The 25898-nt window shown below is 38.4% G+C and overlaps 1 protein-coding gene across 6 annotated transcripts in view; it reads right to left on the minus strand.

Annotated features, from left to right (window-relative positions):
• Nucleotides 1–25898, minus strand: part of NT5C2 (5'-nucleotidase, cytosolic II) — a 155554-nt gene that overhangs the window by 72730 nt on the left and 56926 nt on the right. For 2 of the 6 annotated variants that reach the window (XM_057506271.1, XM_036898871.2), the window contains one exon: nt 215–336. In XM_057506271.1, the coding sequence (XP_057362254.1) occupies nt 215–312 (98 nt within the window). In that variant the 5' untranslated portion in view covers nt 313–336. Of the gene's footprint in view, nt 1–214; nt 337–14642; nt 14750–14886; nt 15010–15458; nt 15549–25898 lie in introns of those variants that run through there. The other 4 variants (XM_036898869.2, XM_036898870.2, XM_057506270.1 and 1 more) reach the window with 4 other exon arrangements.

Consider the following 25898-nt stretch of genomic DNA (forward strand, 5'->3'; position numbering starts at 1 on the left):
GCAGTAGTTAAGAATTTTTTTAAAAAGCAGCAGCAATGGTGTCCTACTAGCCAAAAGTATGGAGTTAGGACTGGGTTTGAACCATGAACTAGCTATATGAATTAGCATAAATTACCTAATTTCTCTGAGCATTAATTTCATCATCTGTAAAATGAAGATAGTATGTGCCCACTTTATAGAGCTGTTTTGAGAATTAAACAGGCAAAACACTTACCGATGATAGGCTTCTCTCCGGTACTTTTTTAGGGCATGCTTATCCATGTTAGCAGGCATATCTGCTGCATTCTGTAACCGATCACTCCAAGAAGTCATTTTATTTTAATTTTATGCTGAGTTCTAAAAAACAAAATCAGTAATTTAGTAGCTTAATACTGGGATCTATATAGTGACATCTGGCTTTTTTTTAATTAGAAAAACTCTTAACTTGTAAATTGCCTAATTATCAATTTAAATATGTTGAATATGGTAAATATACTGAAAAACTATACTGACATTCTAAACTATTTAAATTTAGGAAACATAATTTCATATGGTAATTTCTATCCAGAAAGATCATATATATCACAAATAATTAAGCATGATTGCCAACAATAACTTTAATCCTCATTCTATGAGATTACAGATTTGTGAAAATACATAATTTTCAGTTAACAGGTGTTTCAAAATGTATGAAGTGAGCAATTTTTAAATTCTGATCAACATGCTATGCTCAGTACAAGTAATGAATGTATGATTCCTAAATATATCATGCTTTTATATTTTTCCATAATAAATCATCTTTCAGCTGGTATTAAAAACTACAGACTAGAAAAAGAAATAAACTGAGATTTCAGTCGTTTGTGGAGAACAGGAACCCACAACCTACTGCTCTGGGACAAAAGAGACAGGCACTCTGACAGAATTCCTAACAGCAAGAGGGCTGCTAAAGGGACAAGGATTGCACAGAGCTTGTTGCTCAGGAGAAATGACAGGTGGATACAATTGTCCCGGCACACTCAGCCCAGCAGGTTGGGAACTTTCAGGAGCCTCAGGTGCTCCATCCCTCTGGCTGGAAACACAGCTCTGAGGTCCCCCACTGTAATCACAGCCTGCCGCTCCTTCCTCCTGGCCAGCACCAGCTTGCAAACCTGCTGCCCCCCACCACTGAACCAGGCCAGCCAGAGGGCAGCTCCACCTATAGCAGCTACAAGTGCATGGCGTAGAGGCTCCTCCCTGTGCACTTGGTCCACTGGCCCTGGCAATGCAGCCAAGAACCAGAAAGAGCTCTTTCCTCCCAGCAGACACCAGTGCCGCTTGCCTGTAACCCCCACCATTGCTCCAGTGGCTGAGCAGATCCAGAGAGTAGAGCTTCTGGGCACTAGACGGCACTGCCTACGCCAAGTTATTTTTACAAATATGAAATGTCAAAAGAACCTGCTATAAGCCAAAATCCCACAAACACCAGAAAGAGGGATAAGTGAAACTAAAATCACCCATCTTCCTGATAAAGATTTCAAAATAAAAATCATAAACATGCTCATGGAGCTAGTGAAAAAATATTCAAGACCTCAAGGAGGAATTCAAGAAACAGACAGAAACTTTGAAAAATACAGTCTCCCTGGGGGAAAAAAAAAAAATACAGTCTCCAAAATGAAACATACAATGGAGGGATTTAAAAGCAGATTAATGAAGTAGAGGAGATGGTAAATGAAATAGAAATTGGAGAAAGGGAATACAAAGAAGCTGAGGCACAGAGAGAAAAAAGAATCTCTAAGAACAAAAAAATATTAAGAAAACTGTGTAACCAATCCAAACAGAACAATATTTGCAATATAAGGGTACCAGAAGAAGAAGAAGAAGAGAGAGAAAGGGACAGTGTTTTGGGGGAGGTAATTGCTGAAAACTTCTCCGATCTGAGAAGGAGACAGTCTCTCAGGCCACAGAGATGCACAGATCTCCCAAAACAAGAGACCCAAGGAAGACAACACCAAGACATAAAATAATTAAAATGGCAAAGATCAAGGATAAGAACAGAGTATTAAAAGCAGCCAGAGAGAGAAAAAAGATCACATACAAAGAAAAACCCATGAGGCTACCATCAGACTTCTTAACAGAAACCTTACAGGCCAGAAAGGAGTGGCATGATATATTTAATGCAATGAAATAGAAGGGCCTCAAACCAAGAATACTCTACCTAGCAAGATTATCATTTAAATTTGAAGGAGGGAGTAAACAATTTCCAGATAAGCAAAAGTTGAGAGAATTTACCACCCACAGACCATCTCTACAGTGCATTTTGGAGGGACTGCTATAGATGGAAGTATTCCTACGGCTAAATAGCTGTCACCAGAGAAAATAAAACCACCGTAAAGGAAGTAGATCAATTAATTACTAAGCAAATGCAAAATTAAATCAACTACCCACCAAGTCAGTCAAGGGATACACAAAGAGTACAGAATATGATACCTAATATATAATGGAGGAAGAAGAAAAAGGAGGAAAAAAAAACCTTTAGATGGTGTTTGTAATAGCGTATTAAGTGAGTTAAGTTAGACTGTTAGATAGTAAAGCTACCCTTGAACCTTTGGTAACCACGAATCTAAAGCCTGCAATGGCAATAAGTACATACCTACTGATAATCACCCTAAATGTAAATGGTCTGAATGCACCAATCAAAAGACACAGACTTACTGAATGGATAAAAAACAAGACCCATCTATATGCTGCTAGCCAAGATATGGAAGCATCCTAAGTGTCCATCAGTAGATGAATGGATAAAGAAGTTGTGGTATACACAGTTGACTATTACTCAGCCATAAGAAGAAAACAAATCCTACCATTTGCAACATGGATGGAGCTAGAAGGTATTATGCTCAGTGAAATAAGCCAGGCAGAGAAAGACAAGTACCAAATGATTTCCCTCATTTGTGGAGTAAAACAATGAAGCAAAACTAAAGGAACAAATTGAAAATTCTCAATTGATACTTAAAGATGAGCTCCAGGGAATAAAAAGAAAAAAATCAGTACAATCTAAACAAATTATCTTTCAATGTACTTTTTATGTAGAAACTAGAAAAAGCCAATATGACCCCATTTTCTTTTTCTTTTTTTTGGTATCATTAATCTACAATTACATGAGGAACATGTTTACTAGTCTCCCCCCTTCACCAAGTCCCCCCCACAAACCCCATTACAATCACTGTCCATCAGCGTAGTCCCATTTTCTTTTTTAAGCAATGTTCTATACTCAGTTCATAGATAAAGATCTGGTTTAGCATGAATCTCTGGGACTTGAAAGGCTGTACCTTCCTCTGGAGCTACAAGGGCAAAAATCTGACAGATCTATGCCTTGGATAGGATAAATACCAGGATAGATGTACAGGACAATTTATGAAACCTAATGCAGCCATTCTGTAAGCCTACTGGTAACTTTTCCACCCTCTAGTCGTCGCCTTCCTGCCTTTTATCATACATATACACATCTACTGTATGTAGTTGTTGCTTTTACCTTTTTCACTCTTCCCCCCCTCCACTGCCCTTAATTTTTTCCTCGTCTTCTCCAAATTGCATTTTCTCTACATGTAAGTCACTTTCCATTCTGAACATCTTTTTTTTTATCTGCAAAATGAGGTTGTTCTAGAATGATCTCTAGGCTCCCTCCCTGTTCAAGTATCTGTGTTTATGCTTGTCACTTCTTATTCTTAAAGCTTTTACACCAAGATGTGAGTGTAGATGTGGTATATGTCTAAAATAAAACATTTTTATAAATCACACACACACACAAAAAAAAACCTGAAGGAACAAAACAGCAGTAGACGCAAAGACTCCAAGAAGGGATTAGAGGTCACCAAAAGGGAAGAGGGGAGGGTGTATGGGGAGGGAGGGAGAAGAGGATTGAGGGGTATTATGATTGGCACACATGGTGTGTGTGGGGTCATGGGGAAGACGGTGTAGCACAGAGAAGACAGGCAGTGACTCTGTGGCACCTTACTATGCTGATGGACAGTGACTTCAATGGGCTGTGGGGAGGACTTGATAATAAACATTGTAGTAACCACAATGTTTTTCATGTGAAACTTTCGTAAGAGTATATCAATGATACCTTAATTTAAAAAATAAAATTAAAAATTAAAAAAAAACAACTTGTAGTCTCAGCAAAGGTAACAAAACTTTATTCAAACTAAAAATGTGTATGCAAATGATAAGTAAATATATTATCACTAACATGGGATAAAATCTGCCATGAAGTCTATGCAGTTAAATAAAGGTAAAAGGGGTGAGATTTCCTTAAATCACCACCTTCAAACAATTCCTCATAGGACAGTTTTCCTATGATCTTATCTAACATATCTGTGTTACTATGCAGACTTTTTAACTTAACCACAGAATTATTCTATCTAAAGCTTCACTATTTTTCAGTGACATAAAATCAATGTTTTATTTAATGATGATCACCTGGAATAAAAAAATAGGTAAACATTTCATGTGTCACCCATTTAGTGTCAAACTTGAGAGAAGTTTTTTTAGTAAAGTACAACAGTGACTAATACTGAACAAGAAGCTTAAATTTATCTATCTATATATATATCAAGTAGTACAGTTATACTCTTTGTCTTGATATAAAATATCCAGCCTACCCCGAAAATGAACTAAGATACAACATGAAAAAGAACTTCCAACATCAGCACTCTCTGGAAGACTTATGCCAGAAGATGATCATCAAAAAACCCCAACAAAGATCCACACACTGCTACAGGTGTAGATGCACTCATCCCACCAGTTCCTGGGCTTGCCATGGGAATGAAGAAGGAGATATCTAAGCTGGCCTGTGCATAAAGTAAAACAACAAATTTGACTGGATCTATACTGTTGGAACTCAACCAAGAATTAGGAGAAGTGCAAATTGTAGCACTCCAAAATCTTACAACTACAGACTATTTACTGTTAAAAGAACATATGGGATGTGAACAGTCCCCAGGAATGGGTTGTTTTAATTTGTCTGATTTCTCTCAGACTGTTCAAGTTCAGTTGGACAATATCCACCATATCATAGATAAGTTTTCACAAATGCCTAAGATGCCTAACTGGTTTTCTTGGTTTCACTGGAGATGGCTGGTAATTATAGGTATGCTTTGGTTATGTAACTATACTCCTATTATGTTAATGTGTGTACGCAATTTAAGTAGTAGTTTAAAACCTATACATGCTGAAGTTACTCTACAAGAAGATATGTCAAAGAAATAATCAATCTTCCCATGTTTTCTTCTGCCTGCTACTTCTATAGCTTTTCTTCTTCCTTCCTAATTACAACCCTTAAATAGAATTCGTGCCTCATATCAAATTTACCGAGTATCATAATTCTTCCAAGTGGTAAAGATACCTCAAGACAAATGCTGGGCATAGAAACCACAGGGCATACATATGCAAAGAAGTAAAAAGCTAACCTTTTCAAACAATAAGGCTTCTCTCTCACTTACCAACTTTACATTTCACTGTATGGCCCCGGAAGATGACTGGTTAGCCAGAGATGGGTAAGATTCCTCAAGGGAGGAACAACCTAAGACAGGCACAGTTGCAGGGGGTCCATCAGGTGAGAAATTGGGGATCAACAGAGGTGAGGCTTAGAACCTCACCCCCCCTGTTCTGAGAGAAATCTTCTGCATACGTGGATGTTTTATTGCCCTTGTCTAGCTTGGATTAACACATAGTCTACAGGCACACACCTGATCATCTACATTTGCTCTCTTACAACACTAAACTATGTTTTCTACGTTTATCTTGTATCTACCTACCACTTCAGCATTTTATTAAAAATAATAAAGAGAGAAATGTGGTATCCACATATAAATCAAGTATAAAAATCAAATGAGTATTCATATTTGAACTGTTTATAGTTCATAATGCATAAGCAAAACCAAAAGTTTCTGTGATGACTGCCCTTGTACTGTTCACCATGTAACTTATTCACTATGTAAGAATTTGTTCTCCATGTAAGAACTTGTTCGTTATGCTTCAGAAGATTGGAGACTGACGAAAATTAGGCTTGGGGTGGATTAATGATTGTGCATTGAGCATTGACTCCCCTATACAGAATTATATTGTTGTTAACAACCATTTGATCAATAAATATGAGAGATGCCCTCACAAAAAAAAAAAAAAAAAAAAAGTGCACACTTCCAATTGTAAAAAAATTAAGTAACCGGGATGTAATGTATAGCATAAGGAATATAGTCAAAATATTGTAACAACTTGGTATGGTGATAGCTGGTACCTAGAATTATCATGTATATAAATGTTGAATCACTGTGTTGTACACCTGAAACTAATGTTATACTGTGTGTCAACTACCCTTCAATAAAAAATAATTATCTACAAAAAAAAAAAATATCCAGCCTGCAAAATAATGTACCTGAAAGGTAACAAATTAAATTAATTTTCAAGGACTTAAAATATTGTTTCACCCTTTAAAAATATTTAATAGGCAAAACATACACAGTTCCTTTCACCACTAACATCACCCTTCCACCAAAAAAGGGAAACCAGCTGCTCCAACAACTGAAAGCAACTACTGAAAACAGGAAGCAAAGAGTAACTGAAGTAGGGTAAACCTGGTTAGCAATCTCCAGCCTGGTTAGCAAAGCCATTTCAGGTCATGTCAGTAATTCACTGAGAAAGGTGAGCTGACTTAAAATGTGTAGCCCAGGTCTACCAGGTGGCAGTGTATTTCAAATACTCATTTTTCAATGAAGTAAGTGTGTCAACATAGATTATGGAATAATGATTACAGTAAGTAATATGAACACTCAGTGTTTTACTGAATTTCACTGGAATTTATTTTGTATTTAAAATATAAAACTTGAAATTTATAAATTTTATAATCAACCATCCTCATTCTAAGAACACTGAACACTTTTCTGAAATATGAATGGAAAGGAAAATTTCTGAATGGTTTCTTCAGATTTTCTCACCAGCCTGAAATTTATTTTAATTTTCATAAATACAACCTTAATTGCATATTACACATATTAAGGAGGTTTTAGTTTATGGAAAAAGAAAAGTTAAAGTTATATCCTCCATCTGTATGCCTGGTACAGTACTAACTAGGCACATTTTAAACATAGCCCTTTACAACGGTAATCCTTAACAGATAAGCAAGTAAAACCATGAAAACACAGTGGTCAATTGTTTTTTCATGTGAAACCTTCATAAGAGTGTATATAAATAATACCTTAAGAAAAAAGAAAAAAGAAAATACAGTGGTCAGTTGGTTTTATCATTATGTTGCAGCCAAGGGTCTCCCTGTAACACAGCCACAAATCTACTTACTTACAAATGCATTCCCTGGAAAACGAGATAGATCCAAGTTTAGATGAACGGCCTAACTGTACTGCTGAAAATCTAAATCATAGTGTCTCTAGCTAATAGTGCTACCTCTAACTCAAGAACAACATTGTGAAACAGATAGCTATCAAAGTATTTTTGTAACCTTTGCTCCTTTTAATCATAAAATACACTGAAGGAAATAATTATATAAAACCTTTTAAGTCAAGGGAGTATCAATTTTTCCCAAAATCAATTTACAAATTATCAAATTTTAAAACTGTTGTATGTTTCATTACCTCTTATCTTTTAGTAGTTCATGACAGTTTTTTGTTCATTTGTTTATTTTTATTCAGAGTTCTTTATATCATTTACCCAAGCCATACTGCACATTCCTGTAAAAGGCCAACATTCATAGTTTGCATACCAAGTAATGCAGATGGCTAACAAATTTCAACTAATAAAGTTGCACTTACGTACCCACACATATCAGTTGCTATATTCTTTTACCCTGCTTTCTTCTTTTTTTGGACATTAACACTTCCAGACAGAATATATTTGACAATTTGCATACTGTCAATCCCTTTCTCTAAAATATAAGCTCCATGAGGGTGAGACTTGTGTTGTTTGCTGCTGTATCCCCAGTTCCTTGAACGGTAGACTTGATACATACAGGCAGAAATAAATGAACTCCAACCTCTACATTTGCAGCACTTTGCTTTTCATTAGCTAATTCTGATGTAAGTTCAAAAATGCAAGAATATTACCCAAGTTCCCTATAATGCTCTAAATGGATCTTGTGTGAAGTCTTACTCTTTGTTCAGAAACATGTAAGATTCTTGGCTTGATTAATGTAATACTTTGCTGGTATTTTGACATCAGGCCTTGGAACAAAAGGTTCCTTGTTCTCTGATGGAAAATAACAAAACTGAGAAGGGACCTTGTCAAGTGACAAATGCAGTACCTGTTGCCTTGACAATTTGTTTTTCTTCTTCAAGCAAGAACTCTCTCCAACCTCTAGTCTGAAACTGTAACTGGAAAATATAATTTCGTATGTTCCTTCAGTTTCAATAATATACAAAAAAGACATGAATTTGCTATGTTCTCCTGAACATTCTACTGCGGCTACTCCTAGAGTCCATTACCTCTGCAGTCTCACACAGAATGCTGTTTGTTCTACATCAACGTATGAAGGTTGCTTCTGACTTAATGTTTGGAGCAATACCAGACTTTCAGCAATAACATAGTTATTGACACAAAGGAATAAGAAAGCATGTAAAGAAAGTATTTTATAATTGAGCTTGAGCATATGAATCTCTTTCTTCAAAACACTGCTACAATTAACTATGGTTTTTCAAAAGCATAAAGGTAACAGAGCTGAACAGTTTTTATATTCAACCAATATATAATACTTTGCAACTTCAGTAATGACTCTTGAATATTCTTTTAAAAAGCAGGTAAAAAATTCTGCCTTTATTTTAAAAAGAGCTCATTTTCTTACCAATGAACTCTTGGCTCACCATTAACTTTGTTTCAGCTGCTTTCTTCCCTCTTAAAAAATAATAGACATAAAAATCAGAAAGGCAGAAATAATCAACATAGCACTTCCATTTTTTCTGTATACAAATTCACATTTATATTTTAATCCACTTGATAAAAATTCAGAGATACACATAAGTTCAATGCTTTAATAACAATAACAGCAGCAGCTAACATTTATTGAGTTAAATAACTTGGCCAAGGTCATAGAATTATACTTGTGGTGAAAAGTACAGATTCTGGAACTATACTGTGTTGGGGTCAAAACCTGGCTCCAAAACTAATCAGCTCTATGCCTGAGCAAATTATACAATCACTTCAGTTTCTCCCACTCCAAAATGGCCAGAGTTGGAACATGGATTTACACATTAATAAGTGCAAGGTGGCAAGAACAACGGCTAACACATAGTGCTTAACAATTATTATTTATAATGCTAGAGCTCACAATGTTTAACACCTGTGGCCTCTGCACAGTGTAGTACAGAAGTCCCCTCTTATTCATAGTTTCGCTTTCCACAGTTCCAGGCACGCACTGGTCAACCCTGGTCCCCAGAAGCAGAAGATCCTCCTTCAGAAGGTCAACAGTAGCCTATGGCTACATCTCAATGTCTACATCATTCACCTCACTTTATCTCCTGTAGGCATTTTATCATCTCACACCAAAATAAGAAGGGTAAAAATGCTACCATATTTTGAGACAGACCACATTCACATAATTTTTATGTTTGCTATTATAATTATTCTATTTTATTATTAGTTAGTGTTAATCTCTTACTGTGCCTAATTTATAAATTAAACTTTATCAGAAGTTATGCATGTATAGTAAGAAACATAGTATACATAGAGTTCAATACTTATCCATGGTTTCAGGCAGCCACTGGGGGTCTTGGAACTATGCCCTATAGATAAGGAGCGACTGCTGTCCTTTATGTTTGGATGAAATGATACAACAGATTTCTACTTTCAGAGTCAAAACTTCAGAGTGTTCATTGTGTTCCAAAGGCTACACAATTTCACAATTTTTTTCATATCAACCTAAGTATCCACATCTAATCTACTGTCTATAGGTTTTTTTTTTTCTTTAAAGTTCTTAGTTCCACATAGAATTATCTCATCAAACCTACTACAAAAGTAAATAGCTCAAGGCTAAAAATATGGCATTTACTGACCTCAGATTTGTGAAAGATTCCCATGTTTACTCTTTAAGTCATATCTTGGCCTTATTTACAGCATGATACCAGTTAAATTCTTATAGTTATATCTTAAAATTCTTATAATTTTGATACAGAATGTTTGAGCTATTTCAACCTCACACTTTTACCTTGTTTACCTAGAGCTCTTAAAACATAAGCTAGATATACATACACAAATGCCCAACTAAACTCTAACATGATCAGTTTTTAAAAATCGCCATTTTTCAAAGATAATAGTCAAATACATGTAATACACATCTTTATAGGCAAACTAGACAAAATACTATAGAGTAATGGAAATCTGTGGTGTAAAGTGTTTAGACTATAACAACTCAAAATTTTCACTTTCTATGATGTTCTAGTCCAAATTTAGAATAACAAAAGCTGCCTCTCCTTATGAATTTTATAAAAAACACAATGGTAGAAAAAGAATGTGTAACACTAATGTTAACTGAACATTATATTAAAGGTAGACTAAGCAGAAAAAATAAAAAGCGTCCATAAACCTAAATAAGAAAAGCAAAACTACGCAACTTTTAGAAAAAAATAAAGATGTAGAGCTTTATAATGACATCAAGGTAAGGAGGGCTTTCTTGGACAAAGCAACACAGAGCATAAAGGAAGAGATGGATAAACTTGATTATGTTAAAATTTAAAGCTTATTCCTGCTTTTAACAGTAATTTTTCAACAAAACATTTAATCTGAATCTAAACAAAAGGAAATGATCCGACAAATACAAATTGAGGGACAGTCTCAGAAAACTGGTCTGGACTCATCAAATGTATCAATATTAAGAAAACAAACAAAAAGCTGAGGACCTATTGTGGAAAAAGTTAACTGAAGGGACGCGGCAACTAAATGCATTTCATGATCTCTTGACCAAGGTGGGGTTGGAGAATAGCTCTAAAGGTCATTTTTGGTACAACTGTGAAGTTTTTAAATATACACCAATATTAGATAATAATGTTGCATCAATGTAAACATGATAACTATTGCAGTTCGTAGGACATCCCTGTTTTTAGAATATTCAAGTAGATTTTTTTAGGGTGAAGTGTCACGATATCTGCAACTTTTAAAATAGTTCAGGAAAAAAACTTATATATGAAAGATAAAGTAAATGTGACAAAATGTTAATTGGTGAATCCAGGTAAAGGGTATATAAGGGTACTCACTGAACTATTAATGCACTTTTCTGTAGGACTGAAAATTTTCAAATAAAAAGTTGGAGTAGAAATGTGAAACTTTTGCACATCAAAAAGAGAAACAAAACACTGCGAAGATATTTGCGATACCATCTGAGAGAGGATTAGTATAAAGACAGCTACAAACTTAAGAAGGATATAAACAGCAACTTACAGAAAAGAAAACCTTACAATTTATGGATATTAGGAAGTTTAATCTCACTTATAACCCAGAAAAAGAAAATTAAAATGAAATTTCACTTTATTTTAAATTTGAAAGTCTGACAATTAGATGTTTGTATGGATATGGCAAAACGGAAATAACCTGATGATGGGTATTTTGTATTTACCATTTTGGAAAATAATTTGGTATTATCTAATAAAGTTAAAGATCCTCATACCCTACAACCTAAGAATTCTCTAGGCTTAGAATTCTCTCATCTAGTAAGCAAGATGACATACTCAAGAATGTTTATTACAGTATTGTTAATAATAGCAGAAAAGTAAAAAAACACCTAAATATGCATAAACAGTTTTATTCATATAACGCAATACTATAGAACTAAAATGAATGAAATGAAGGTACCTCTATTAACATGGATATATATGAAAGGCAATGTTGAATATAAAAGAATCGTATGTATGACATGTTAAAGATGAACATATGCACTTACAGAAACATATGCAAATTAGTTAAAGTATAAAAATACAATGGGAAGGATAATGAATTCATGACCATGTTTACCTCTAGGAGACAGCAAGAGGGGGATAGGATTAGCAAGGATTCATACAGGCCTCAATTATATCTGTAATTTTATCCCTTAGAAAAATATGTAAAAGAGAACACATAATTAGAAAATGGAAAAACACACATACACAAAGTAAATATAATGGTCTATATTTAGATGATTACATTATCTTCTGAATGTTTGAATTATTTCACATTTTAAAATAAAGTTTAAATTTATTTAAGAATTTCTTTAATTTAAAGACATTAAAGAAATCCCATGAAACTGAACCAAGCAGCTTTTAAAAACATGTATTCCGCTGGACATTTGAAACAAACATATTAATATACATACATACACACACACACACACACACACACACTTTTTTTTTAGCCATTCAATTTCAGGCACCAGACTCAGTCGTCTTTTTCCAAGCAGACCCTGACAGAGCAGGGTTTTATCACACTTTTAATAATACTTCCCAACCAAGAGGGACATAGAAAGGTAGGAACAAATAGTTCAACACCCTCCAAGTCAATTTAATCCTTCTGATTCTGTATTCTGCCTAAAAAGAGGGCAGTTTTGCTGCTCTGCTGGCAATTTTGCTATATTTATTGGTTTGCTGATAAGGTTGTTCTTCCAACAAAAAAAACAGCCACTGCAAATTTTTATAAGCAAGCACAAAACACAAAATTCAAACGGTAAAAAGTCGCAAGATTTACTGCATAAAATGATAAAGACCTTAGCACTCCATAACAATTTGCTATTAACTTCTTTAAAGCCAGTAACTTTTTCAGGTCTGAACCTAAAAAACAAAACAAATACCAACTATTTATTTAAAAAGTTATCTCACTTCATTAATTCTGCTCTATCTGCAAAAAATTCGTGTAGCGTATCTTGTAAAAAGCTTATCAGAATTTCTCTCCAGCTTTATCTGCTACTATTGCTCTACCAAACCCTTTTAGTGAGAGCATTCTATTCCTTAAACTCTATGTCAATTTTTGCACCTTCTCCCTACTCTCAAGTATGTCCCTGTCTATGATGTTTTCCCTGATCTCACCAACAGACAGTAACCTCTCCACTCTGAACCAAGAAACAGTATTAAACCAGCATTTATGGAGAACTTAATGTATGCCAGTATTGCTTCAATGGAATTATCCCATTTAACGCACATAACCCTGTGAAATTTGCTCTGTTTCCCTTTCTCACAGTGAGAGAAACTGAGTGAGGCTCTCAAGGTTAAAGTTCTCCAAAGCTGCACGGATGGTAAGTGGCAAACCAGGTCTCAAAACCAGGCTACAAAACCCAGGCCCTTCAACAGATACAATGTTGTTTTCTGGTTCGAAGTTTTAGCCTGCCTTTACTGTTTACATTTCACTTAACATATGCCCTGTAATATTTAACATTTTATGTTTGTGGATGTTATCTCAGCAGCTCAAAACACTACATTCATTTAACAAAAATGTACTGAAAGCCTCGTATGCATTTGAGCCTCTACAAATTTAGAGTAGATGAATTCTCTACATACACTAACTTCCCAGATATGTCAGTACAAAATTAATACATACATAGCAATCTTATCTACATAAAAACTATGTTTGGATAAGAACTGGAAAAGAGCACTATTATAAAAAATATATTTGGTTTTTTACTATTGCACTGAAAAAGAAAAGTTGTGGATTTTTTGGTAAGAGAGTTAAGCAATCAAGACATATTCCAAAAACAAACACATTTTGTGTGCTCCTTTCTTTCCCCATAAAACAGTAGAAACAGCCTAGAGACTGATGTAAGTACATCCATCCTCTTAACATTCCACTGTAATTTGGTTTTCTTTGGAAGATACACCTGATGTCACCAGTAAGCACTGAAGATACCATAAATATCTATATAAATCCTAACAATTATAAACTTTTGGAAACTTATAGCTGATTGCAAATTTTAATACCATGGAATCAAACCTAAGAACTGAATGAAACCTTGCAGACCATCTCCTACAGCCCTCTCATTTTACAGATCAGTTGATTACTAAATTCTAAAATCTAAATTGGCTCAATGAGAGTAATGCAGCAACCCATAGTGCTAAAATGTAGTGGCTTACATCCCAATAGGAATGCATTTCAGAAATAAAGTCTGTGGGCTACCCATCAGCTCAGCATGTATAGTTCTGATTTTAATTACTAACTAGTTGTATCTTCTTGAACTTAACCTCTTCAGGCCTGCATGTCTTTATGGGGATAAAGTCTAACCATTTCTGGAAAGTGTCGTAGTAAATATCTAAAAATAAACCCTAATAACCTTAAGTTTCCATAGTAAACGTTCCTGTTCCAATATTCTCCCTTTCACATTACAGGCAGCAGTTTGCATACACTGCTTTAAGAGGCAAAAAGAAGTGTGTAGACATTATGAAACAAGTACGGTTCAACCAAGAACCTATGCGCACCCGGACACGTACACGCGCGTGCGCACACACATATACCACCCTATATTGGTGACTAGAAATTGCAGAGAACGGTACTTTACAATACTGCATCTCGCAAGCATAACGGCCCTAAAGCCGACAGCATGTAAAAACAACAAATCTGACTGACACCAAGCTCTACCAACTGGTTTAAAAGCTGAGGCCTACCGGGGTCAATCCCCACCCCCTCCCCCAAATGTTCCGCTTACAACTAACGATGCAGGCCTCCGAGCTGCATCTCACCTCAGCTCTCACTGGCTCCAGGGATCTACAGGAAAAGGAAAGCAACAGACCGCCACCGGACAGCTGACCCCTGACTTCGAAGCTATTCGGAAATAACGAGCTTTTTTTTTTTTTTTTTTGAGGCGTCTTGCAATTCGTTGTGAGCTTTCCAGGAAGTGTTGCAAACAACAAAACTGGCCTATGGGCTATCAAGTTGGCAATTTCTAATGGTTCTTGCTAAAACGCTGTCAGCCTTGCATCCTACCACAGTGGCCGCTGTTCCTCCGGGTCAAACGGGAACGCGCAGAGGTGAGGCCCATCAAGAGGGGCGGAAAGGCTGTCCTCGGGTGCGGACGGGAAGAGAAGCCCGACGTCGGCCGGAAAAAATAAGAACTGAGTAAAAGGGTGTTCGTCTGAGGCGGGACGGGGCATGCAACCATGGGTGAGAGAAAAGCGCGGAACGCGGCAAGGCTTGCTCCGGGGTGGCCGAGGGCCGCGCTCCGAGGGTAAGGCGGGTCCCGGTGAGCCCCCCGCTGGGAAACAAAGGCGCGAGAGTGACGCGAGGCCGAGGGCGTCGCCACGGCGCGGAGGAAGGGGCTGCGCCAGGCGGGGGCGTCCCGGGGCTGGGGGCGTGCAGAAACGCGGACGCGGTGTCCGCTGGCGCCCGGACCGAGGAGAGGGGCCTGAGGGGTGCGGCGGTCTGGGTGGGGCCAGGGAGGGGGAGGCGGCGACCCCCGCCCCAGGTCGCGCGCTGGGCCGCACACCCCCTTCCTGACTCCCTCGCTTGCCGGCCGGCCCGCTCCTTCCCCGCGCTCCCGCGGGTCCCGCCGCACTCACCAGCCCCGCCGCACGGCAGCGATCCTTGCGTGTAACTGCCGCAGCCGCTAGGCGCGCGCTCCTCCCGCCCGCCGCCCCGGCACCGCCCCCGCCGCCCCGGCACCGCCCCCAGCTCGCGCCCAATCAGGGACCGGCGCGCTGTTGCGTACCCCAGCTCCGCCGCAGAGCACCGCGGCCACGGCCGCGTCGCTCCCTGGCTGCGCTGCTGGACTGAGCCTCGGTCCGTCTCGCGGGTTTGGGAATCTTCACACAAAGCGTATCAGTTGTTGCCGAACTGTTGGTGACGCACGTTGACAACCATTCCATCGCCTGTATACCGGGGGAGGGGTTGGAGTAGGGGGAGATTCTTTTCACAGTCACAGAATATTCTAGACTAACGGACCTCAAGGCTCCTCTGGTCCAGATCCCCATGCCACTCCTGATGACTGAAAGTACGGGCTTTGGAGTTTGTCAGAACAAGTTAGAATCCCAGTTCTACCACTTACAAATTATACGAGATTGGGTGAGTCCACCTGACCACACTATACCCAGTTACCTCATCTGTAATACAGAAATAGATAACAATAGTGCCTACCTCTTAGGGTGTTGACAGGATGAAATAAGATAATAGAGGAAGGTCCTCAGTACAGTCCTGGCACATAGCACTCAAACATGTTAGATATTATATCAAGCCATCCACCACCAGTTTGCTCTGAAAGAAGGCTCCTCAGTGACAGAAAGCCCACAATGTTCAGAGCAATACATTCCTTGGTCTCAGCAATACATTCCTTGTTCTCTAACCCTAACCCTAACGCTAACCCTAGTTGTAGTGTTTAACTAGTAAGTAACTAGATGGAAGTGTTTCTGAAGCTCCCATTCTCTGGCCCAAATTCTATCTCTTGGAGTTTTAGAGGAAAAAGCAGGTCTCATCTCTCTTCAACCTTCTACGTTTCAGATACTTGAAGATTTCTGCCCAAGGTCTTCTTACCTGAAACCATTATCTCCCAATCCTTCCATTGTTCTTCCTATGCCCTGGTTTGAGGGTCTTTGTCCTTACTCTTCTATGCACCTAGATTTTTTTATTGTGGCTCCTTTGGAGCATGTCACTCAAGCCTGAACCAAATGTCTGTGGTACCATCAAAGCAAAACGGGCCATAGCTTCCTCCTTGTAGGACTTAACTGCCTTGCATTCATGCAATAAAGTTCTTGGCACCTGCAGTATTGACTCACTGAGCTTGTAGTCAACTAAAACTTCGAAGACTTCTTAATAAGTGCTCTGCTAGAGCATTTCTACCCTCTCTTGTGTTTTTGAGCCAACTTAGTTCAGGTCAGCTGAGGACAGGCCTTGGGCCTTTCACCTAGATTTTTCAGGATCTGTGGGAAAAAGGAATGGGAGTTGGGTTCCTTTAGTCTAACACCACCTTTAAACTAGATGCATATGGAAAAAAGCCAAGGTTTGTGTCTAAAGACCAAGGTACTGAATAAATATATTACATATATATATAATGTGATCTCAACTGAGCAAAAAAAGTATGCATGTACACACAAAAGACTAAAAGGAAATATATAATTGAGTATGTTAACAGTGGTTTTCTTTTGGTAACAAGACTTGGAGTGGTTTTTCTTCTTTATAATTTCCATAAATTTCCCAGATTTTCTACATTGTTTTATATTACTTTTAAAATCAAGAACTTTGTTTCAAAAATAAATCAGAAGAAAAATTTAAAAATCAGAGAGATGGACTAACAAAAAAATGGGAAGCAAAGTTAAGAGATAACAGCCTAGAAGAAAACATTTGTAATATATTTTTAAAAATTTGTGTCTAGAACATATAAAGGACTCTTAAAAATCAAAAAGGAAAATAATCTTCTAGAAAAATGGGAAAAAATATAAATAGGCAATTCACAGAAAAGGAAATACAAGTTGCCAATAAGCACAAAGAAGATGCCAAACCTCAGTAGGAACCAAGGAAATGGAAATTAAAACTGAGGTTGGTAACAATTTCAAGCTTCATAATAGTAAGAGAATGTAAATTGGAATTGGTACAGCCACTTCATAGAGCAACTGAACATGTATTAAATCCATGTCTCAGCAATACCACTTCTAGTTATCCACCATAACTCCATGTGCATATGGGGATATGCACAAGGATAATTACTACAGTATTGCTAATAAAGAAATTTGGAATCAGCCTAAATACCCACCAACAGAGGAATGACTAAATAAAATGTAGAATACTCATATAATGGGATTTTGTAGAGAATTTAAAAGAAGTGATTTTGATCTATATATTAATATAAATGTATCTCAAAATCATATTGTTGAATGAAAAGAGCAAACTCCAGCTTTTTATATGTATATATATATTTGATATTTTTTAAAGAATTCTTCCCCAAAATGTGTGACTTCAGTCTAATCACGAAAAAATTCATCAGACACACGTAAATAGAGGGATATTCTACAAAATACCTGACCTGGACTCTTCAAAAGTGTTAGGATCGTGAAAGCCAAGATAAGACTGAGAACTGTCACAGACTGGAGGAGACTAAAGAGACAAGACAACTAAATGCAGTGTGGGATCCTGGAACACCAGGAAGGCATTAGTGGAAAAACAGGTAAAGTTCTTATAAAGCTTATAGTTTAAAGTATTGTAGCAATGTTAATTTCTTAGTTTTGATCAATGAGCCAGTTATGTAAACTGTTTTTATTAGGAGAGCCTGAGTCAAAGAAAGGTTTACCAAAGCTTTCTGTACTGTATCCTTATAACTTCGTATATCTAAAATTATTTCAAATAAAAAGTTAAAACACCAACATAAATACTGTTATTTCTTGTCATTATTGCTATAGACAATGTTTGTGTTCCCTCTAAATTTGTATGTTGAAACCTAATCCCTAATATGATGGTATATTTGGAGGTGTGGCCTTGGTTGGGAAGGTAATTAGGTCATGAAGGCAGAGCCCTTATACATGGAATTAGTACCCTTATAAAAGAGACCTCCAGAGACCTCCCTGTCTCCTTCCACTCTGTGAGGATCCAGCAAGGAGATGGCTGTCTCTGAACTAGGATGTGGGCCCTCACCAGCCACTGAATCTGCTGATGCCGGTGCTGTTGGACTTCTCACCTCCAGAACCATGAGAAATAAATGTCTGTTGTTTACAGGCCACTCAGTCTCTGGGATTCTGTTATACCAGCCCAAACTAAGACAATCACACATGAAGTTCATACATTCTTTTTTTAAACAGATTATAAAGCTACATGCCAAACTCTTATCAAATGTTCTCTCTAAAGACTAAGATTGGGAGTAATGTTCAAAGGGAGTATTAGCTTTAGTTTCAATGTTTTAGAAGATAAATGTACTCATGTATTGCTTTTGCAACCAAAAAAATTTTTTTTAATGCAAAAGAAAGAAAAAGACAGGACATTTTGCCACACAACTTTCAGGAATAGGACAAGCCACGCCAACAATGAAACAACTTTCTAACAAGTTGGGGAGCCTAAGGAAGCAATGAGGAGCCTTAAGTGGCTTGCTTGGGATCTCTAACTTGATATTGGCTGAAAAGCTGGAGCAGCGTTTGGCAAGGCAGATGATCCTACAGTGGCCTTGGATGGCCTCTCACCGAACTTCCTGCCCAAGCACTTACACGGCCCTCCTACCCCTTTGATTAACTATTTTCCCCAGAATCTGAGCAGCATTCACTCATCAATTTTCTCATCCTTGGCAGCTCTGAGAGACATAAACATTGCTTAACACACTGGCCTGTGGCCTAGAAACAGCCTCCTGCTGTCCAAAAATCTTTCTCCAAGGAAGCTTTCAGTCTTAGATCCAATCAGCCACCTTGGAGGTCTCTTCTCTTTTTTCAGCCTTCTTTCTCTAACAGCAAAGGGTCATCAGTTAACTGTGATAAATGCCAGTACAAGGCACTATGTGAGGAGACAATCAGAAAACATTCAGAGACAGGACATCTATGTAAGACTTAGGAGCATCTATGTCTCTTCAAAAACATGTACTGAGCTCCTACCATGTGTCTGACACTGATCAATAGAGACATGAGTCTCTCCCCTCCCAGAGGTTTCTGACTGCTTGGGAAGATGGGCTTTAAATAAACAAATAATAATTTTACTACAATTTTTGTTAAGTGTTATGCAGGAAAAGTAGAAGGAGCTATGAGGGAGAAAAAAAATAGGGGCTAGATTTTGAGGTAGGGAGAGGGTCAGGAAACATTGCCCTGAAGAAATAACATCTCAGCTGAGACCTGAAGGATGAATAGGACTCAAACAGAAAAGTGAGAGAGGGGTTTGCTTGGCAGAGTGAAGAATTCCTAAAAGATGTAATGGTAAGTACAAAAGCCCTAAAGTAGGGATGAGCCTTGTGCTCTTGCAGAATGACCAGAAGCCTAGAGAGAGGGAAAAAGTGGCAAAAAGGTCCTGCGAAGAGCAGGGCCAGATCTCGAAGGCATTGTAGACCATATAAATAATCTGGAATCTTGCCATAAATTCACTGGAGAGCACAGTTGACCCTTAAACAATACAGGTTTGAACTGTGCAAGTCCAGTAATATGGGGATTTTTTTCAATAAATATACTGGAATATTTTTTGGAGATCTGCAACCAACCGTTATGTTACCAGTTAAGGCTTCCAGTCAACAGGAGGTTTTAGTTAAGTTTTTGGGGAGTAAAAAGTTATACATGGATTATCACTTAAACAAGAGTCAGTGCCAGTCACCCTGTGTTGTTCAAGGGTCAACTGTAATTGAGGTCATAAAGCAGAAGAGTGGCATGGATCAGCTCTGCAGTTTAAATGAATGGAATGTAAACAACCAAGCAATTGCCTAATACATGCATGAAAATTAATTCATTTGAATCAAGAAAAATCTCTTAGGTGCCTGTTGGAAACTTGCTTTGGCAATGTAAACATACAATGTGAAAGACACAAGACCTGCAGCCTTTATCACAATTCATTTTATTTACTGAATACCTACCAGGTGGTAAGTACTGAAGATTCGAAATGATCCCCCACCCACGCTTTACCCCAGAGTGGTGAACATCTACTGGGGAAATTAGGCACTTGAGTAAGATATGAAGAAAGTAGGTCATTATAAGCCCCATGCCAGATCAGTGACCCCAAAGAGCTTCAGAGCTTCAGGAGAGATGGATTTCTGAGGAGACAGAGGAGTCAGAATCAAATGCATAGAAATACTACTTCACTATTAGGACAGCTATAATGGAAATTAGGGGAGATAAGTGTTGGCAAGGATGTACAGAAACTGGAACCCTCCTGCATTGCTGGTAGAAATGTAAAATGGTGCAGCTTCTATGGAAAACAGTTTGGTGATTCCTCAAAAGCTAAACAGAACTACCACTGACCCAGCAATTCCACTTCTGGGTATATACCCAAAAGAATTGAAAACAGGGACTCACACAGATACTTGTATCCCAATGTTCACAGTAGCATTATTCACAGTAGCCAAAAGGGGGAAGCAACCCAACTGTCCATCAACATAAGTGGATAAACAAAATATGGTACATACATATAATGGAGTATTATTCAGCCACACAAATGAAATGTTTGTGCCTGCTACAATATGGATGAACCTTGACAACATTATGCAAAGTAAATTAAGCCAGACACAAAAAGACAAATATGATTTCACTTATGTGAAATAGCTACAATAGGCAAATTCACAGAGACAGGAGGTAGATCAGAGGTTGCCAGGAGCTAAGGGGAAGAATGGAGAATTATTGCTTAAGGTGTATAGAGTTTCTGCTTGGGATGATGACAAACTTTTGAAAATAGAAGTGATGGTTGCACAACTTTGTAAATGTACTTAGTATCCCTGAATTGTACAGCTAAAATTGGTTCAAGTGGCAAATTTTTTAATATATTTTTTTAATCACAGAAAAATTAATTCAAAACACTTTTTTAAAAAGGAATCAAACACATCAATAGAACCAGTTCTCCCATATCCACTGGGATCTTTCTAAATTGCCACTTTTCAGTTTCTGGAACCCATGTCCCACATATATTGTTTCCTCTTCCTGAAAAGCACCTTTTGAACTCTATCCATCCTTCAGGCTTTAGAACAAATGTTACTCAGAGAGGCCTTCCCAATCCCCCTACCCTAGCATTTTCTTTCATACCGCTCTGTCCCTTCCCTGCTAGTCCTTTCCCTCAATTGCAATTAAGTGTTTGTGCAATTGTGTCTTTTATAACAGCCTCCACATTAGGCTGTAAGCTCCAGGAGGGCAGTGTCTGTCTTGTCCATGAGAAGGGATACAGCACTTTGTCCAGGATCTGGCACACTGGGGGTTCCATATATATTTTTAAATAAATAAATGAATATGATGGGAATATGAGTGCCCACATCACTAATTATCAGGGAAATGCAAATTAAAACCACAATGAGATACACCTCACATCGGTTAGGATAGCCAACATCCAAAAGACAAGGAATAACAAATGCTGGTGAGGATGCAGAGAAAAGGGAACCCTCCTACACTGTTGGTGGGAATGTAAATTACTTCAACCATTGTGGAAAGCAATATGGGGGTTCCTCAAAAAACTAAAAATAGAAATACTATTTGACCCAGGAATTCCACTCCTAGGAATTTACCCAAAGAAAACAAGATCCCAGATTCAAAAAGACCTATGCACCCTGTCTTGCCAATGGGTTTCAGCCCCAGGCAAGTTCTCTATGGAGTCAGTGTGACCAAAGAAATTGACAGCAAAACGTTCTTTGGGGTGAAAGGGTTTATTACTCGGCTTGTTCTCCCGGCAGTAGGCTGAGCACTAACATCTCTGCCTCTGCCTCTATATAGCACAATAATAGCTTATTGCCTAAAGGTGTGAAAGCGGTAGCCTAGCAACAGGCCAGTTACATCATCAGGTGGTTTAAGTTCAGTGAGGATCCTGGCCATAGGAACCCCAACTTCCCCATAACCCCTATGTTTATCATAGCATTATTTACAATAGCCAAAATATGGAAGCAACCCAAGTGTCCATCAGTAGATGAATGGATAAAGAAGATGTGGTACATATACACAATGGAATATTATTCAGCTATAAGAAGAAAACAAATCCTACCATTTGCAGCAACATGGATGTAGCTAAAGGGTATTATGCTCAGTGAAATAAGCCAGGCAGGGAAAGACATGTACCAAATGATTTCACTCTATAACAACAAAGCAAAACTGAAGAAACAAAACAAAAGCAGAGTCATAGACTCCCAGAAGGGACTAGTGGTTATCAAAGGGAAGGAGGTGAGGAGGGTGGGTGGGGAGGTAGGGAGAAGGGAATTAAGGGGCATTATGCTTAGCACACATAATATAGGGGGTCACGGGGAAGGCAGTATAGCACAGAGAAGACAAGTAGTGACTCTATAGCATCTTACTACACTGATGGACAATGACTGCAATGGGTTGGGGGGGTCTTGATAATATGGGTGAATGTAATAACCAGAATATTGCTCATGTGGAACCTTTATAAGATATATCTTGTATGGGTAACATATATCAATGATATCTTAATAAAAAGAGAGACCCTTCCTTGACCACAAACTCTAAGTTCTTTCTATCAACATAATTAAAATGTATTAGAACACATGTAGACCTTCTAGACCAATAATCATTGTCAAGAAAGGATGTAGGGAAAATGAAAGATCTTATGACTAGGATCCTCACCTGATCCTAAACTACTTGATGATGTAACTGTCCTACTGATAGGCTGATGCTTACACACCTGTTCGCAATGAGCCATTATTGTTGGTGTTACTATATAAAGAGCTCCGCCCAGTGCTCTGCCCAGAGACAGAGACAAGCTTGCTGCATGCAGACTGCCTCAGAGGCAGATGTCATTACAGCACTCGATCTGCCACTGTGACAATAAAGCTTGGTATAAACCCTTTACCCCTAACATTCTGTTGTTGTTACTCAGTGTCACCGAATAATCCAGAGTGAACTTGCCCAGGGGCAATTCTCCTCAACACAAAGGATCATACACTGGTAATCAGATGTTGTCCCTGGGTTTGGGATGGAGAGGATATCTGAGAAAAACTGGGATTTTTGACAGGGAAAAGGGGTGGAGAACGGATGCTAAGTAAGCAGTCAATACTGTCCACTACAACTAGCAAACCATACTACCCAGGCCTTGAGTTACAAGTGTTAGGTTGGAGGAAGGAAAAACAAGGACATGCAGACAGAACAGAGATGCCATAGGGGGAGAACAGACCAGACCCCAAAGTCTGTGCCTTATATGGAAAGGGGACAGCTCTTCCTGAATTCCATCCTTCTGATGTGCCAACTAAGACCCGGATGTCAGCCTCCTCCCTCTTGGAAGGAAGAAAAGTTTCTAGTTGTCTATTATGTCACCTTTGGCCAATCATACCTCTACACGCCCCCTAGGATAGCTTGCCCACTCCTCCCCTCCCTAATCCTTTATAAGCCCCCACCTCCCTGACCAGGTGTGACTTCCCTGGCCTGTGTTTCAGGCCACGGAACATCACCCGGGAGTGGCATTCAAATAAACTACCTGGCCCTTTGTTGCCTCTCTTCGCCTTATTTCGGCTAAAATTTATCTTACAACAAGTAGTATTAGAAAAATACAAAAACAACACTTTGAACATCCACTAATCCACTTATTCTTAAACCACATAAGGGGTAAGAACACACTCTCATCAGCAACAATGGCTCATGACAGCAGAAATATAAGAAAGCCTGCATTCTTGGTAGTGTTCTTTATGCACTACAGTCCCATTTTCCTATAGAGAGAATGGTATCTCCCAATAGTATCAAAGACTTAGTCCTGCATAGCATTTCCTAATTTGGGAAATTTACTTCAGGAGTCCCAAAGTAGTTCTGTAAGTTGTTAATAGATACTCCTTTTTTAAAAAAGTTCCATTCTTGCAGAAATCATGAAAGGCCAACTTAACTCTTAGCACTCAACACAACTTGAGTATGTGACATCATAATTCCTGAGATAGCACAGCTACTTTTTGTTTCTAAGACTGGGCCTTTGTAAGCAAGAAAGTGGCTCTGGGTCTCAGACCAAGAGGTGAGGTCTCATGCAAAGATATACATAGGGATTTGTAACAGGAATGCATTATTTTCTTCAACCAATGGTTCTCAATCTTTACCAGGAATAAGGATTGCCTGGGGAGCTTTCTAAAAGGCCGATTCCAGGCCCTATCCTAGTCTTTGGTAGACTAAATTTAAAATTTTAAATTTAAACAAACTCCCCAGGTTATTCTGATGCAGGTGGTCCATGTGTTCTCTGACAATGTTAATTCTACTCATGCCTGAGTGTGACAATCAATGTTGCTATGGCAGCAGTCAATCTGAGCCACCTCATGCTGCCTGCTGCCCAGACAACAAGTGACTTTTCTTGTTCACCAATGCAAGGAGCCATTGTGAAAAAACAGTCGTCTGATAGCAGAAACTATATAACTGACCCAAACAAAGAAACTGACTCAAGATCAGGGACAATAAATTCCTATGTCACTTCACCTTCAGAACACAAATCTCTTACTCCTCTTTCTTGGTTTCACTGCAGATGTCATATACTAGCCCTCAATGACTACATTTCATTGGCATGAATTGGGTGTAGTCCCAGGACCCAGACAGTTTTCCAAGCCTGCCACAAACTGGAGTCCTCCCTTACTGGCACCTATAGCACTCTTGAACAAGTGTCCTATTGGGTTAAAAAAATAAATAAAATCTTCTCTCATTTGAGGATGGTAGTTGAATTCATTACTTATACTTACAGAAAACCCAAAAGAGTTATTTTCAACCATTTTTTTTTTTAGCCAGATACTATCTGAAGGAAAATCCATGCCAATAGGAGAGAGAATAGATTAAGTCCTAGAATCTGCATCTAATACTTGCAGGTGTGGTAAAGAAAATAATGGCCTAATCCTGGGAACCTCCTGTGAGTAAATTACAGTGACATGGCAAAGGAGAATTAAGACAGCCGATGTAATTAAGTTTGCTAATTAGTTGACCTTATATAGGGAGAGTAGCCTGAATTTTCCAGGTGGATCCAATATAATCACAAGGATCCCAGAATGTAGAAGAGAGAAGGATAAGAGTCAGTGTCAGAGGGACACTGAGGGGAAAATAGAAGTTCCTATGACCAGGATCCTCCACTGAGACCCTGAACTATTTGATGATGTAACTCGCCTACAGCTAGGCTAATGCTTCCATACCTGTTAGCAATGAACTATTACTGGGTCCCTATACAAAGAACTCTGCCCAGTGCTTTGGGTAGAGGAAGAGACAGAGGTGGATTACAGACCTGCAGACTGCTGGCTGCAGACATGATTCTAGTGCTCGGCCTACCATTGTGAGAATAAAACCAGGTGTGGAGAAAGTGACGGTTCCCATGGCCAGAAGTCTCACCTGGCCCTGGTACACTTGCTTACTACACACATGTGGGCAATGTTGTTACTGAATTATATAGAGCTCTGCCCA

The sequence above is a fragment of the Manis pentadactyla genome, chromosome 8 (assembly GCF_030020395.1).
Source record: "Manis pentadactyla isolate mManPen7 chromosome 8, mManPen7.hap1, whole genome shotgun sequence".
NCBI lineage: Eukaryota > Metazoa > Chordata > Mammalia > Pholidota > Manidae > Manis > Manis pentadactyla.